Source organism: Cataglyphis hispanica, chromosome 12 (genome assembly GCF_021464435.1).
Source record: "Cataglyphis hispanica isolate Lineage 1 chromosome 12, ULB_Chis1_1.0, whole genome shotgun sequence".
Lineage (NCBI taxonomy): Eukaryota > Metazoa > Arthropoda > Insecta > Hymenoptera > Formicidae > Cataglyphis > Cataglyphis hispanica.
The window spans coordinates 2045699-2063086 of NC_065965.1; the positions used below are offsets into that span (position 1 = coordinate 2045699).

General features: G+C 36.6%; 3 protein-coding genes across 6 annotated transcripts in view; 1 reads left to right on the forward strand and 2 right to left on the reverse strand.

Moving 5' to 3' along the window:
* The window catches only part of LOC126853376 (cell adhesion molecule DSCAML1-like), a 57005-nt gene extending 46440 nt beyond the window's left edge, over positions 1–10565 (reverse strand). For 2 of the 4 annotated variants that reach the window (XM_050599044.1, XM_050599043.1), the window contains exon 1: positions 10179–10565. In XM_050599044.1, the coding sequence (XP_050455001.1) occupies positions 10179–10362 (184 nt within the window). In that variant the 5' untranslated portion in view covers positions 10363–10565. Of the gene's footprint in view, positions 1–4447; positions 4469–9621; positions 9819–10178 lie in introns of those variants that run through there. The other 2 variants (XM_050599045.1, XM_050599047.1) reach the window with 2 other exon arrangements.
* LOC126853373 (protein Wnt-1-like) overlaps positions 1–13728 on the forward strand; it is a 36294-nt gene extending 22566 nt beyond the window's left edge. Inside the window, exons 2-7 of the mRNA XM_050599036.1 lie at positions 5250–5430; positions 7571–7694; positions 7850–8007; positions 10746–10923; positions 11097–11328; positions 11780–13728. Of these exons, the coding sequence (XP_050454993.1) occupies positions 5250–5430; positions 7571–7694; positions 7850–8007; positions 10746–10923; positions 11097–11328; positions 11780–11981 (1075 nt within the window). The 3' untranslated portion in view covers positions 11982–13728. The remainder of the gene's footprint in view (positions 1–5249; positions 5431–7570; positions 7695–7849; positions 8008–10745; positions 10924–11096; positions 11329–11779) is intronic.
* Positions 13729–14029: 301 nt separating this feature from the next.
* LOC126853369 (uncharacterized) lies at positions 14030–17308 on the reverse strand. The gene is made up of 4 exons (XM_050599032.1): positions 16531–17308; positions 15997–16342; positions 15588–15843; positions 14030–15152 (listed from the first exon to the last, which is right to left on the reverse strand). The coding sequence occupies exons 1-4, from the start codon at positions 16899–16901 to the stop codon at positions 14644–14646; spliced, it is 1482 nt and encodes a 493-aa protein (XP_050454989.1). The 5' UTR covers positions 16902–17308; the 3' UTR covers positions 14030–14643.
* Positions 17309–17388: the final 80 nt, after the last annotated feature.

Consider the following 17388-nt stretch of genomic DNA (forward strand, 5'->3'; position numbering starts at 1 on the left):
GATAAAGTGCATCTGAAAAAATATGCGTCTCATATTTTAAGCTTCTCTACATGTCCGAAGCTCATCATGAACAGGGACCGTTGCCAACGTTTCCTTGTCACGAACTTCGAGGCAGTTTGCCTGGCGGAAGCAATCTCTTACTGACACACTGCACGCTCGCACATTTGTTTACGCGATTCAAGACGCGAGAGGAAAGCGGATAAATAACGAGCACTTTTGCAGAATGAATGTTTCGCGTTGCTGCCTTGCGCTGATTGATCCGAAAGGATTAGCGTGTCAGATCGTGCCTGATCGTGAAAATTTTAAATTCTATCGCACACGAGCGATCGCGATAAAAAATTGATAAACTTTCTTAAATTGATAATAATTTATTCAAGACTATTCCATTTGAATATAATTAAAATTTCTGCAGAAAACAATGTCTAATTACATTTTAATTTAAATTTGCATGAAAGAATGAGACAGTTTCTAAAATATCTGCAATTCGATCGTTCAATCACTTATTTTTTTTTTTAAAAAGAATATTCAAAATAAGTATTCAAATCCATTATAAAATATTATATAAAGAAACATTTTGTAGACACAGCAACCACAACATTTCCATCTTAACCGCTCTAATTAGTGCTCCCTTAGCTAATACGCCCGAGGGAGCGATAGGTTTCCTTCCGTTATCCCCTATGCCCCCTCACATTAGCTGTATACCGCAGTCTACGGAGGTCAAGTCAATCCGTTGACGCGGTCGAAAAATTACCGCGGGCAAATATCCTCGAGCGAATGTATACGCGTATGCTCTGCCTGTTCCCTTCGCTCTCGTTGCCCGTTACGAGCGAGGGTGAGATCGAAGAGTGCGTGTACGCGCGGCAGCGCACGAGGGACTCTCCTTTCGGTAATCGATACTAATTAGAATGAGGCAAAGTTTCGGATCGTGTACCGGCGCTCGCTTCAATGATTCGCGCTTCGCGTTCACCCCGACGCATATCCCTCCATTCTCGTCGTTCTTCTGAGAGAGGGAAGGGGGAGGAGAAAGGGGGTTAATACCGACGAGACGTACCTACGACGTATTGTAGGCTTTCGTAGAATTTATCCGGCCATTATATCGGCGGCTGTGAGTGAGTGTTCTCGACATAAATGGGCCCTATCACTGTCACACGAACAAAGGACGGCCCCGACGTGGTTATGACGGCAACGCGATACCGCGCTTTCGAGTAATAATATAATAATCGCAGTTGTTTCGTCGTTGTTGAACCGCGGGATCGCCTCTCGTCCCTCCTTCCGTCTCTAAGCTCTCTTTCCGTTTCGGGCACATTGAATAGGGGAAGAGAAAACCGCTCGACGTCTCTCTCTCCTTCGCGGCTACACCGGATACATCCTGGCGAACCTGAATATGGATTTCACTTCTTTCATATCGGCGCTTTGTGCAATTATTTTGCCTCTGCTTTTGCCCTTTTATCATCTCTGCCACCCCCATCTTCTTTGTATGCGCGCTTGTCTCCTCGACGACATGCGTGTTCCATCTGAAGCGCGTAATTTTTTTGTATATATTTTATGATGCAAATATTGATTTTTCAAATCAAGTTTTCTGATGAGAGAAACATGTGATAAAAAATTAATAAACACGTATTTTCAAGAATATTATTCTCAATAATTTTGCAATTAAATATATGTTGAAAATTGTAAAATAATTTTTTTTTTTTCAAATTTGTGAACATTTTGAAGATTTACAGTGAGAGATTATTATAAAAATTTTGGATGGGAAATTTGTTAGAATAAAAAAGATACTTTGGTACAAGTAAAAGACGAAATATATTTTCTTGCTGAATTGCGTATTATAAGATCCGTAAAAAATGTTCGCTGTATCGAAGAAAATCTCCATTTTTTTCGATCAGTGTGTGCGAGTCAATTGTTGTTGGGGACAAAAGATTATAAGCAGAAAGTGATGGTCTCCCCATCGTTCGCTTCCCGGCTATTACGTCCTTGACCGCTTTAACCGATCGGCCGATATCGATTTTGTGAGTGCTTGCCGCAAAACTATATCGGTTATCCGAACAATCAGACGTTTCCGCTTACGATGCTGTTTGATTACCATCGTCAGCGTAGATTGTTTTAAAGCGGGAATTTCTAAGAACTATGGAGAATGTAGCGGCATTAAAACATAAAAATTTTAAAACGTTGCGACGAAACCGGAGATAAACCTCAAGTGTCTGAAGCAGGACAGCGCGAACAGTTAAAAACTTACGACGATAATATATATATATCAGTAACACTCTACGTTATATTTAAAACACTTTAAGAGACACACGATGCGCGATATCTATAACAAGAGATTCCTAAGAGATATTTTTATTCTTAAATTTTAATTGTATTTCATCTTAGATGTCAGATATATTCAAGATAGCACAGAGATATATACGAGATATATATTTTTATCGGAAAAGGAGTATCATCGACTATCGGATGCTGAGCGCTTTGCGAGCATTAAATAGCGTCCTCTTCTCTTTATCTTGATGGCAATATCGGACGAAACTGTTTCGATTCGAAGGGGAGAAATCGACTGTTTGACGAGAGGCTCATCCTTATCGTAAATACCGTTTCTCGCGATGCAGCCGCAGAAATGCGCCGCGCGCGTTTGGGTTACTTCAGACTCGTGGAAATCGAACGCGTCTGTTAGGAATGTTTCGATCTCTCGCGGAGGGTAATCCCGGTTACGAGGAGTGCCACGACATCTCCGAGTACACAAGATAACACACCGAAAACGAAAAAGGGGGGCGGGGGAGGCGAGGTAGGAGATCTCGCCGTTGAGTATCCGTAAAACGCGCTCTCGGTAGGGTCGTAAACCGTATCTAAACAAACCTGAAATAGCTGGTCGGGACTGCGACGGAGTCTTGACGAGTCTCGCTGACTGCTGATGCCGGCATCAGCCGGCACCGCGTCTGTATTCTCGGCCGCAAATAAATAATAAACGTTACACGCACCGCGTCGCTAGTTCTTAGCCAAAAGCTGCGTCCTGGACGAACTATCATCGACTCCTTTTTACGACTGACGTGATGCTTTAGAAGACGGCCAACGGATGAGAACGAAAGTATCCGATTCGCGGATAAAGTGGTTACATAACATGGTTCCGCGATCTTTTGTAAACGCTCATGTCTCTATCAAAGATATATGTAATTTGAAACTTATGATTAGTTATTTTTTTTTCTAAGATGTCATTTTAAATATAAATACTTTATATCTTCAACGTTGTATCCTTGATTCAAAATACTTGATAAAAAATTGAATATATTTTTTATTTAAATTATTAGTAAAAAATATTGAATAATAATAAGAAAACCCTTTCCTTCAGTTTTTTTCCTGCAGAGATATTTGACAGTGATTAAAGATATGAAATATGTTTTTAATACCGTAATGCCTCTCGAAAGATTAATAAAGATCCGCTATATAAGATTATACATGATTGCATTTCCAGTTGTTAGGAGTAACGATAATTATCATTTCAAATAGCGAATGTGTTTTAGCCACTTTTCGAACGACCCTTGCTCTCTCATATCGATACTACACCATGACCACCGTCTGCTTCGCGTTAGTATCCTAAGGGCAGCTGGGAGCTTCCGAGCCCTAAAACCACACCCTCGATTCTCATTAAGATTTACCGTGTAAACGAGCGTTGTTCGTGTTCGTACGGTGCTACTAATCGAACCCTTCGAGCCGAAAAAATTGAAAACAGTGTGGAGCCGATGCGTTCGAGGCTTTTAGGAGAACGAGATCGCCTAGCGTTTAAGGGCATCAAGGCAAGGAAGTCGAGGCAGTTGTCTGGTCGATTTACATTTAATGAAATTGCTATTAGGTACGACACCATTATCAGTAAATTAATTCGAGCTCGAATTAACGCATTACAATCGCATGTTACAAGTTAAAAGAATTGAATTGTTAGATTCTAAATAATTTCTTGTTAATTTCTTTTTTTCTCGACAATTTTTTCAATATAATATAATTCCATATGTGTAGGTAATTAAAACTTTATCAAAACAAGATTCTCTTGAAATTATTAAATACAATCTTTTTTTTTTTTTTGTTGAAATTTAATTCGCAGAAAGTTTTATATTTTCCGAGATTTATAAGTTAAAAACAATTCGATTTCTTAAAAATCGTTTTTAAAAATTAATTTTAAATTATTAGAAAATCTGTCATTACAATTAAGATTGTGAAATATTATATGTGATATTTTAATAATTAAAATAATATAATTAATAGATAAATATGATTCTCTCTTATCTCATTGAATTTGTAAAAAAAAAAATAATATTTATATATCTAGAAACCAGGAAAAAGCGTGAATTAGTATGGGATTCTTCAATTAATTAAGGAAATAAAAATGAAGGGTCTCTTTAAGAGCAAATTAGAGTAAGACTATCAATAGTTTTAAAGAGTTTAGTTGAAGAGCCTAACTCACTTGCTTGGCTTTCCTTCTGACTTTGTTCACGACGAGGCTACGGCTTCTCTCGTCCTCCCTGTATCCTGTGTTCCCCTTCCCATCCCCTCCTGTCCACATTTCACCCCCCGTGTCTCATCCTCTCGTCGGCCCTCTATGTCCTCTTCCCCTCTATAATTTTCACCCGAATACCTGCTCTAATTATAGGTGGTTCGTCACGGCCAAGAGTGAGTATCTTCTCATAGTGTCGGTAGCTCCGCTCGCGCGGTTCTCCATCCTGCCGTGTATATATCGTTGTAAGATATTTTATCGTGTCCCGTAAGATGATCCACGGCCACGGAGTTCTCTCGATAACGGGCGGCGCCGGCTTACCTTGGATCCGGACGGTTAGCTTGGCATCAAAATCGGAGTGGATCGGTGATTAAAGCGTTCGCGACGAAGGATCGCTGTCGTAGATCGCACGTTTTAACTGTACGCGTTAAAATTACCGCGTGCAAATTCCCTGCGAATAATTAATCAAATATGACTGTGGATTTCTCGTTGCTTCTCCATCAATAATTATATAATGATTAATTGTTAATAATTATACACAATTATACATAACTAATCGTAAAACTAACAGTATCGTGTCTTTGTGTTGGACGAAATATCATTAGATCGTTGGAAAAAGACAAGCATAGATCTAATGCGCTATCTATTCGCGATGACCTACTATTTAGCGGCGCACCTAATCCGTGCGATAAAACGGAAATTAATTAAATTAATCACTCAATATAGTCACATCATTGCGTTATTTCAAGACGCGGATGTTCTGCTTTTATAGGTACTTGGGGCTGGAGCCGAGGTTGACATCCGGTTCGATCCAAGGGAGCGGCGTCGATCCGCAGACGCAGATCGCCGGCGCGGGTGTGATCGGTCCAGCGAGTGCCGAAAAGAACTGTAAGAACGCGCACCTGACCACCAAGCAGCAGGCAATATGCTCCCGCTCGCCACCCGTCCTGCAGGTATTTACCTCGTCGCGGGCCGAAGGGCCTCGCAACCTTTTTTCTTTTCTCCCTCTCTCGTTCTCTTTCTCTGACTCTCTCTCTCTCTTTCTCTCGGATTAATGCCCGGGGAAGCACGCGGCTAATTCGATTCGCGGGACCTACGACCGCGTGCCGAATGAATGTATCGCCGGCCTTCGTCGGCCGATCGTTTGTCTGAAATTTTTCGAATCTCTTCTGAGAAAGCTTTCGGTAGATAGTTTCACTTCTTCGTAATAAATAAATTAATGTGTCATGATTAGCGGGCATTAGTAGGTATTTCTAAGAGAAATCATGAGAAAATTATAGGTTTCGTGCCGCGTGTAGCGATAATTTCCTTTTCAATAATTTATTAAGCTCGAATTTAATCTCTGCAGGTGTAAATTACCGGAGTGCTACTAGGGATGTCGAATTTTCATGTTAATTTTAAATCAAGTTTCTTGTTGTTGTTCTAACAAGTTAAACGAGTTGTGATTATTTAACGAATCGAAAATTTTAACATCGCGTATAATTTTTATTTAAACGAATAAACAAATATTTTTTATTGACGAAAGAGATCTTTACAAAATTTATTTTTTGCAAAACTGGACGTATATCTGAACTGAATTTTTTGGAAAAAATTTTATTTTTTATAACAAGCGAAAATAAAAAGTGTAAAGATATGAAAATGCATATCTTTATTTTAGATAATTTATTGAGATCGAATTTTGACCATCGCGCCATTGTTGTTTTTCAATATCTGTTGTTTCAATATCTTTTGCAATTTTCTATCTCAATTTTACTTTTATAATGTATATATTTTATAAAAAAAATATTTGTTTAAATAAAATTTAACACGATGTTAAAAAATACTTTATGTTTCCATTGGCTAGACTCGTAATAAAACTTTGTTGAAATTACAATGAACAAGAAAAGAATTGAGCAACGATCAGGATACTATTAAACACATTTTTTTTGTACCTATTCAAACAATACGTTTTGTAAATCTAATTGTGATTCCGCACATTGCGGAATAGAGAAAGTGCCGCTCTCGCGACGGGATATATATTATTCGTCATCAAGAATACAAAGAATTACCGCAATAGTCATGACAATAGGGATAGGTAGGTACAAACTTCTTAAGCGGAACAAATTTGTTTTCCGATCGGCATAATGCGGTTTAGTTTCGGCACTGATCGTGACAAAACGGGAGAGCCGAACGTTGTGTGGTTCACGCGGCTACGAAATCGCATTTACCTTTTCCTAATGCACAAAACTTGTCGGGGATGAGCAGGGAGGAACGAAGAGGAAAGGGGATCGCCTAAGAATCTATCTAGGTGTACCTAGGTAAACCTGAAGAAACACTCGAGACACGATATATCTCTTTGAACACTGCCGACAGCGCGCGGTCCCGCTTTTCCGAGAGTGTAGCTTTACCAACGAAAGGGCCGAGCATGAATATTCATATGTCAATCCGGCTATCGAAGTTTAATTTTTTAACGAGTGACCAAACCCGTTAAGAAACGGCTGAGCGCTTTCCGTCGATGTACCTACGGAATGTCAGCTGATATCGATGGTTACTGCTAGGTATACTTTAGCCGTGATTTATATGGACATTAAAGCGTGCCGTGTGTCGGCGTGTGTTTTTGCATGTTCTTGCACGTTCTTAACTAAAACTTGCAAACGGAAAGTTGTGTATTAATTTCACAAGTCACAGTTATTAAATAATAATTTTCAATATGCTTTTAAATTATTAATTATACTTGCGGTTAAATAAAAAAAAAATATTGATCGGTAAAAATTATTAATTAATACTCCAACGGATATTCTTTAATAAAAATTATTATGTCAAATAATAAATTTTCGAATTTTTAATAAGATATTTTCTTTTCATGCATCAATATATTTCTCTGTATTGATATTGATTTTTAATGTCGAACAAATTTTTTATCGCGTGCTAATTTTTTTTACATACATCACAATCTATATCGCCGATCAATATTCTATAGAATTATTGATATAAAATTAAAAGAAAAATTGTTTAAAAATCGGTTTGTTTGATATGTGAGTAAACGTTTCTTTTTTAAATATCCGAAAGCGGCATTTCTTTTGATATTCTTAGCTTTCACCGTCTTACTTGCAGGCAGTCAGCGCGGGCGCTAGGCTTGCCATAGAGGAGTGTCAGCACCAGTTTAGATCAGCGAGATGGAACTGTTCCGTCAGCCCGGAAAATCCCGAGAACGTGTTTGGCGGCGTCACGTTAGTCAGTAAGTACTCACGGTCTGATGCTTGACAACCGCGTGTCGAATGTATCGCTTCTTAGAGTTACTTGCGCCGATGCTAACACTTGTAACATCAAGTGCCTCCACGAGTGCTTGGCTTACATAGTGTGCAACACACAAAAAATGCGTACGTTTCGCAGATAGTCGAGAGGCCGCGTTCATATATGCCATATCAGCAGCCGGGGTCGCTTACAGCGTCACGAGAGCTTGTTCCAGAGGCGAGCTCACCGATTGCTCCTGTGACAATCGAGTGAGATCGCGACATCCGAACAATTGGCAATGGGGAGGATGCAGCGAGGTGAGAGAATATTATATATATATATTTTTTTTTTCATATATTTATCAAATATATGTAAGTATTTATCTATATTTTTATCGTCTAATCATTGATGTATCATAATAATGATTTATCGACTTTTACGAGAATATTACATATTTTTTATTATATTAGAGATCTCTAATTGTCTATCTCTATTTGTCTAGGTATATATTCCATTTACATTATTTCAAAACCTAATGCCTCCTTTATATAAGAGATTTGAGAAATAATTCAGAGATATAAGAAATATAATTCAATATATTAAATTGTTTTTAAATATTTTGATACGATATTAATATTCCGTCTCAGGATTGCGTTACAAATGATTAACAATAAGACTCCGTGCATCGATAATTCTCCGACATTCTCCCTCTCTTTCCCTGTCGTCTTTCACCGACGTTTCTTTCGACGCCAATTTTAATACTACTAGCTTGAAGACAAAGCACAGTAAACGGATGCGTTTCATGCGAACGGCTGACCCCTTGTAGACATTGCCGGCTTACAAGGGGATTAAGGGAGCTAAGCTTGTTAAGTTGCAACAACCCACACCGCTCTTTTCCCCTACAATCCGGACACGTAACTTACTTGAGTTCGCGTACACATGTGGACGTGCGACACGTGCAGAGATAATTACATGTATATGTACATACTGTCACATAATCAGAGTATCCACGAATTTAAATATCTTAAAATCGCGTAGTTATATCTTTAAAGGTATTTTTTTATATTTAGAATATTACAAGGATTCGTATCATTTTATAATTATTTTTAATTGCGAATTAATCGTACTGTTTGCATAAAGAATTAGTAGCGTCATTATCAGATATAATTAGCCTGAATTATATGTGATAATTAATTAATTTTTTTACATCTTTATGTTGATTGAATGTTCGAAAGTATTTTATATTGCAAGTAGAATATATAATTTTTTTTATTACATTTCTCATTTTAATCATCACTTTTCTTCTAATATTCTAATATCGCATGGCAAGAAGATAAAAAAAGGTTCTTATCTAATTACGTGCGCGAAAGTTAAGGTGTAAGAAAACGTAAAAAAAGCTGTGAGAGAATCGGATATATCTTAACAAGGATAAGGATTCGGTGAACAAATGCCACGGATAACTAGTGACAGATCTTCAGAGATAACGATGTTTACCCACTCTCGCCATATCTCGGAGCAGTCAACACGATGGCCTGCTTTAACTGACCTATCGATCGAGCTAAATTTTTATAATTATCTAGCGAGCTCTGTGAGCTCGAGAATATTTGAAAAATTCTTTATGATCAATTGTCGGTAACATTAAATTTAATCAAGAGAGAGTACGCGAGATACAAATTATATTTAATACATTATATTATATTAATTTTAGGTAATCATGTGAAATATATTATTCGATAGAGAAATAGGAAATTCCGTAAAGATTCATATTCTGCTACTTATTATATCAAAATTAAAATTAATAAAAAATAATATTATCATTGAACAGTACTCTTACAATTATGAGAGATAATGACAAAAATATAATGTGGCATAAGGTGGCATATGTGAAATCGACACAATTAATTAGAAATCGATGAGATATATGTACATACTTGATTGTTGATTGCACTTGTACATCGATGAGAAAATATCGTGTAAAAGCGAGCGCATGACTTAATTCCGTTACGATGAAACGTCCGGCACTTCAAGCGGCACTCGCGAGAATCTTTCGCGCGGAAAATTCACTTTTAAATACTGTTAACAATCGTGATAAATACGGAGCGATCTAAACCCGTTGCCGTTTATACTACATTATACTATTGCCGATGATGATTCGAGAATCGCAATTGTCGTTTTCGAGATATCGAAACCGAAGACCGAGGTGAACCAATCATAAGCGTCATAATCGCGTGACGTATGTACATACAAAACGAGTTGAATGTTTCGCAACTGGCCATGAAATTCAAAATGGAAAAGCGACACTTCCGATTCTTAAGATATCCGTCAAAAAATACAATTTAAAATATCCTTTTAATAAATATCAGAAATGTGTATAATAAATTGCAATAATACCTTTCATAATTTAGAATTTTCTACATTAATAATAATAAGATTGAAATATTTAATTTAATCATACTAATTATTTATAACATATAATAAATACCATTACCGTATAAGATCGCCCTTCCTCGGTGACTATAGAACACTGTCATCGATAAGTCGACGTGTGTAGTGTCGTTCGAAGGAGGGAGGGTGACATTGCTCACGGAAAGGATTACGTTTTGACAACATCTGACAGCGAAAGCAGAAAGGGCACGGATAACCTTAGCTTGTTGACATGTATCGGAAAACATCCGAGAACGACGAAAACATTTATATACGTATTCAACTATACGAAACTTTTACCGCACATTTATTACCATGGATATCGTGTGTAAAGCTAGTTCTGAAGTTATAAAGCTGGAGAGGTCTTTAAGTAGTATATTCTACGCGAAATCCCCTCGGCAAGTTTAGGATCTATTCTCTTAATCTTCATGGCTATTGTTGGCTCATTGTTATGAAGCCGGAAAATGAAGGGACTTCAGGTAATACAGGAATTTTAGAAGGGTATTCTTAGTTTTCTTTTTTTTTATTTCTTTGTTAGACGACTGACAATATATTTTAATATATTCTTTATCTTTAAATTTTTAACATGTAAAAGTTACTATTATTGAAACGTACAATTTGTTATACGCAGGATATACAATTTGGTGAAAAATTTTCTCGAGACTGGTCCGACAGTGGAGAGGAACCGGTGAAAGAAGGGGTTCTGCACGGGCCGAAAGGGCTGGCTGGCCAGCTGATGAGGAAACATGATAGCGAGGCCGGAAGACGTGCAATTCGTTCTAGGATGCAACGCGTATGCAAGTGTCACGGTGGGTAACGAGATGCTCATAAGAGATCTTTTAAGTAATTTTATGTCTCAGCAGGCCTAATATATCATAATTTTTTATACAACAAATATATTATAAGTGCATTTCTATTTTTCTTTGTCCATCAAATAACTCCTCTTATTTTATTTTCTTTTTTTTTCTTTTTTTTATGACAGGTATGTCCGGTTCGTGCAGTGTGCGTGTTTGCTGGAGAAGACTTCCCGCATTCAGGATGGCCGGAGTCGCTCTGGCAGCTTTACACGAGGGTGCCGCTCTGGTACGATTGGCTCAACGTGGTGGAAGAAGACCAGCTAGGCTCAGACCAGCGCGTCCTGATCTTAAACGACCGAACAAGACGGATCTAGTTTATCTCGAGGATAGTCCTGATTACTGTGAAAGGAATCTTACGTGAGTCTAATTCGCGCTGTGCAAAAATATACCGTCAATTTAGTCAGCTTGAAACTTTCAGTAATATATTATTTTATATGTGTGCATCAGTAATAATTACAAATTCAAAAAACGTTATTAATGTATATTTTATTTTTACCTCTAAAAGATATCATATTAAATATTTTTTTCATATTACTTATGATTTAAATCAGAAAATATAAAAGAATTTTTGTTAAAAGAAAATTTTGTGAGAAAGTATAATCATATATATTTCACGCTTTATTATATTATTTCATCATATAAATGAAATAATTTATGTCAAAGAATGCAAAAGTTTCTTTTTGTTTAAGGAATGAATTGGGAAAATTTTTGCTAGCGTTGGCGTCGCTGCCCATATATTGTTTTTTTATCTCTACAAATTATTATTGCGAGGTTTCACGGTGGTAACGTCATTTTATTCTTTCCGCAGACTCGGTATTCCCGGTACACGAGGAAGAGTATGCAATCGGACGTCTCTTGGTCTTGATGGATGCCGGCTGCTGTGCTGTGGTCGAGGCTACCAGACACGAGTGCGAGACGTCACCGAGAAATGCAAGTGTCGATTTGTCTGGTGCTGTCACGTGAAGTGCGAGTTGTGTCGACATACACGGGAGGAGCATGTGTGTAACTAGACGGTAAATGCATTCCGGAGTTCGTTCGGCCTATCTGTAGGAAAACGCGCTCACTTTTCATTCTTTAAGTTTGAATTAATTATTCGTTGCCATCTGCTTTACGTTGTACATCCTCGTTAGTTAACGCCGCAAGAGGCTACACAACGATACGTTACGTCGATGCTGTTTCCGCCTGATATAATAGTAATAAGTTCGATTCTTCAGCAACTATCGATCGCATAAGCAAAGCGAACGCTCTAAGGCAAATACTTTGAAAAATATGAATTACGATACGAGAGCATTTGCTTGACTTTGAGGTATATGCTTCTGTAAGAGATTAAAGAGAGATAAAAAATGCAAAGGATTATGAATGTTAAGTATAATACGAATTGTTATTATAATTCCGTACACACGTATGTTTTCATAAAATAGATGATTTTGATTATATTTCTACTAAAAACATTTGCTTCACTGTTAGCCATATATGTATGATCTATCGATTTAAAGATCATTTTAAACAGTTAGGATATGTTTCTATCTACACTATAAAGAAATTCGAATGAAAGTCCCCTCCCGAATGATCAAGATAATCTCAGTATTATTATTATCGTGCGGCTAATGTAACGATATGCTTGCGAAGTTGCTGTTGCGTGGCTTATCATGATGGTTTGACTGTCAGGTGCCACATTACTTACGCGAACGTTAATGCATTGAAAGTCAATGTGTTACTTTAATTTACATTTAATCGCGTAATATTATCTCGACTCGGACGTACCGCAAAGGAGAGATTTATATATTCCAAGAACACATTAACACGCATGTCACGCATGCTCGCCTTGCATCATCGGAGTCACGTGATCTGACACAATCCGAGTTTTGAAATAATGCAAACGCATTGTATGGCATCAAGTTCTTATCATCCCTCTTTCGACTATTATAAATATATACATAAGTATACATATATATTTATTTATTTTATACATCTATATATATCTCGTGTAATTAATATACGCGTACTCTTTTTAGCAAGAATCGAGTGATAGATGATTTCGTCGGAATTTTATCTAGATTTATCTTCGTGTGACATGTTTATGCATCTCGCAACGCTCCATATCGCGTCTTGATGTGCCAATTTATTGTTTCCGTGTATAACAGGGAGAAAGAGAGCGAGAAAACATATAAAGCAAAAACTGATATAGAATGGTACAAGTGGTATAGAGAATATGATTACATGAAAATTACTTCTCTCGCGCTCTCGCACACATTAGCGTATAATTCCGTATAGGATTACACGAATATCCTATTTATGTCGAGATATAGATTCTCACGGTATGTCTTACAGGTATATATCAATGCTCTCTAGTGCATAGAATCCTCATTTTGCTCAAGTACAGAGCAAGATTCGGGCACGAGAATGAACGATGCGAATCACGAGAGGATGCAAGGCATCTTCTCGAATTCATCGAGTGAAGCAAAAATAATGCACTCCCAAATTTTCGCGCCTTGACTCGCACGAATCGGGAACAATTTTGCCAATGAATGTAAATAATATTTCACCGTTTTTTCTAGACTCTACGACCGTAATCATCGTTGTATATATACGTAAGCGTTATATATCGGCTTCGTTTAGAAAGAATTATTGCGTCTTGCGTTCTTCGCGATTCATAAACGAAATATATTAACCATCCGCGACTTTATCTCAATCTGTCACTGTTTTTTATATATTTAATATACATATACATTTTATATATAAATGACCGTTTTATCGTATATGCCGCGTTAATTTAAGTCGGCATTAAATCTAGTCATTTCACAAAATCTCTAAACCCATATCAGCCGACATTCATATTTTTCAGCAAATATCAGGCATTTTCTTCGATCAAACAAACCATAATTGCATAACGCATTGCGCAATTATTATTTCAGAAGATATAGACATATATTGTTATTATTATTTTATACTTATAGCTATTAAAGATATGCAATAATACACTTACAAACACAATTCTGCGTCTCCAACAATTTTGCTGTAATAAGTTTATATTATCGAAAAGAATGATATATTCAAATACAGTACATAACATTGGTGTATTATTTAATTACATGTGTTTAGAATGTATTAGTAAATTTCTACACGTATATAAATCCGATTAATTAGTGTATGAAATTTGGAGAAAATTTGATGATAAAGCAATCGCGTAGTGAGTATTATATCATGTGAATATGAACCATTAATATATTACTTATTTTGCGATGTTGCATATACCTATTATAGCTTATTTGTTTAGGATACGGCCTTAAGCAATGCGTAATAGACATCGCGATTCGTCCGTAATATTATAAGAATTTAGCGATAAATGTGAACACGAGGAAATACGCTCATGTCAACGACATACAGAAATCAGTATTGAGAAATTGTGTAATTTATTTTCTTCACGATACATCACATTATTATATTCGTAGTTTTCTCAATTGTATTATGAGAAAGTATATTCTCGTAATAATGATAGTTATAATAATGTCTCTTCGCGCTCTAACTGGTTCGTAAAACTAGTTAGGTAATTCCTAGTTCGTAAAACATTTGTATTCGTATGTACCTGTATTCTACGTGCATTTATATAAATATACATATACAGAAATGTCCACAAATATATATGTATATCAAATCGAATCGTAATCACGCTCATCGCGTGTATCGCCCCTTTGATTTCTGCACTTTGTTGACCGTAATTAGATATCGCATGACTACCGCACTGCCCGTACAGACGATTCCGAAAATCACACCTACCAGAAGACCGATAAAGAACTGGATATCCTCTGTAAGCGTTCTCGCCTGGCTTTTTGGTCTGTGAAACTTTCTATCATCGTCTTTCGTTCTCGCGATGTAACCCAGCCAATAAACGAGCCTGTCGGAAGCCGGATTGAGTCTATCGCGTATCGCTAAGGAGACTTTTCGTGCGCTCTCGCGATAAGCGGTCGTCTCGTGCATCTCGTGCACGATGTTCGCTGTCTCCTCAGCCGACGCGTAATTGTTCTTCATGGATCGCGCGAAGCCCAACTCGACCGCACGGACGGTATTGCGAGACTCGTGCGTGTCCCTCGGCAGACATATCACGGGTGTCCTATGAAAGGCAGCTTCCAAGAATTCTGTATCGGCACAATGACTCAACACCACTCTGGTTCGGCTGTAACCTGCAACAATGGCGCAACAGCATTAAAGGGAGGTGAATGTGCTCGCACGCTATTACCGTATTATCCTCGCGCGATTATTCAATTCAAAGGTGCTTTGGAGAGACCTCGCATTTCACGAGACATGTATTCTACTAAAGTAAAGTAAACGTCTGGATTCATTGTTTTCTTTTGTCACTGTTAATGTGTTGCTGTGAGAGAGAAATAAAGGTCTCTCCGATAAGAATCTCTTTTATGTAAAATTTGAGAATTTACTTCATTAAAAAGTTTTATCTGCATATATAGTATCGTGTATATGCTACGATTTATAATTTATAATCAGTGTATAAATATTAAAATACTTTATTTTATATCTCTTGCATACAAAATTTCTTTCAAATTCTAATGAAAAAAAATTATTAATTTTTTTATCAACATATACCAATAATTATATCTCACCTATGAGGTCTTGGCGGTCAACATCTTCGCGTATAAAAAGATTTTCCGGCATAGCCACATTTGTATCATTTTTGTTGATTCTCCACACAATAGCTTGACCTTCCCTACCTTGAGGCAATTTTTTTGCCAATTCTTGTATCAATATCTCGTAATTCTCGTCTAATAGAGCAACAATAGTACCCAATCTGTGTTCTATCAATAATTTTTGTAAATCTCCAGGTAAAGGATGTGCGCCTCTACAATGATGACAGCCTACCTGTTTAAAACAATTTTAAACAGGTATTACACCTTACATGTAATTATTATAGTTACAAATAATTATTATAGTTTTGAAACAGTCTGCAAATATACAAATTGAAATATTTCAAGTAAGACAATAGAAAAATAAAGAACAGTGCAATTTACAAACCTCCACAAGTAATTGTGTCAAAAATGCAAAATTGGAACGCAACACTGTATCAGCTCCCCAAAGCACTAGACGAACATCAGAATAAAGATGATCCAAGTCGAAATTAACATCTGGTAAATACTTGGTTACTAATTTTAAAGCAGGAGTTAGATAGCCATTTTTAGCAGCAGAGAATATGGATCTCCCTGCAAAACTTTTTGAGAGTCTTGACCAGAATCCGCCACTATGTATTGGCAAAGCAACTTTAGTACATTCAAATGCATATAATTCTTCATCTGGATGCATTATCCAAATTACTGGAATAGATTCGATATATTTGACAAATGGAAGTAAGCAGCCATCATGTCTAAAAAATAATAAAAAATTACACATAATATATATGCAAAAGTACAAAAAAAAAACTATTAATTATATGCTACATATGTTTCAATTATATGTTATATATTAATATATTAATATCTTATTGAATTAATAATGCCTCATATGAATCATAAAATTGAAAATTAAATTTTAAAATTCTTAAAATCGATATACCTTAATGCTGGAAAAATGGTGAATGTAGGCTGAAATTCTTGTATCTTTTTTAATATTTCTTCATCTCTGAAAAGACTATTGCAGGCTTCTAATGCGCGTCTATCAGCAGATACTGATGATTTATCAATATCAACATTCAATTGTAACACTTCAACGTCAATTAAATTATTATAAAGATCGTTAGCAGCATGAGACGGTATTATTAACGTCGCATAGATCCCTTGATCCGATAAAGTATTGGCGAGTAACGATAAATCATACACACTTTCAAACGCAACTATTAAAGCTGATAGAGGAGGTGCTGTCAGCGTCGAGCTATTTGCAACTCGAAATAAATAAAAACATACATATAAACTAATTAGAGCCAACATGATATAATTGTGTATGAATTACACTTATACAAAACGACAAATACAACTTCTTTTAAATAAAATTTTTCACACATGTAACGCACACTTTGGTATAAAATTTATCACAATCTTCACAGAATATTTCTCGAAACGTATTCGTCTAATTCCCGATCAAATCCGAGTAAATTCCAAAGACTTCGACACTATTAGAGTCAATAAGCTGTTCCATGCTGTTTTTAATGCCAACACAGCACAGGATGGCGTATGAATAATTCTCATCTGAACGCAGGACGCCTGGGAAGCGAACGATGACAGCGTGAAGCTCCAATTTGTTTCTCTCTCGTGTGATGTAGGAGTATCAGCTGACACGCGTGCCGGCTAGTCCCTCGCTGGAAAGCGGGAGAGATCTACTTTATCACAAACGTCAATATATCATTTTGATTATTATACCACGTGATAATTTAGTCATGAATGTATATATATAGACTGAGCATTTACTATAAATATA

What these genes read in the sequence shown, in the direction of transcription:
- LOC126853369 (XM_050599032.1), bottom strand. Translation starts at nt 16,901, where the DNA reads ATGTTGGCTCTAATTAGTTTATATGTATGTTTTTATTTATTTCGAGTT. An exon ending in ACCATTTTTCCAGCATTAAG is followed by an intron (nt 16,343 to 16,530) that starts GTATATCGATTT and finishes ATTATTTTTTAG; the next exon opens with ACATGATGGCTGCTTACTTC. An exon ending in TGACCGCCAAGACCTCATAG is followed by an intron (nt 15,153 to 15,587) that starts GTGAGATATAAT and finishes CCATTGTTGCAG; the next exon opens with GTTACAGCCGAACCAGAGTG.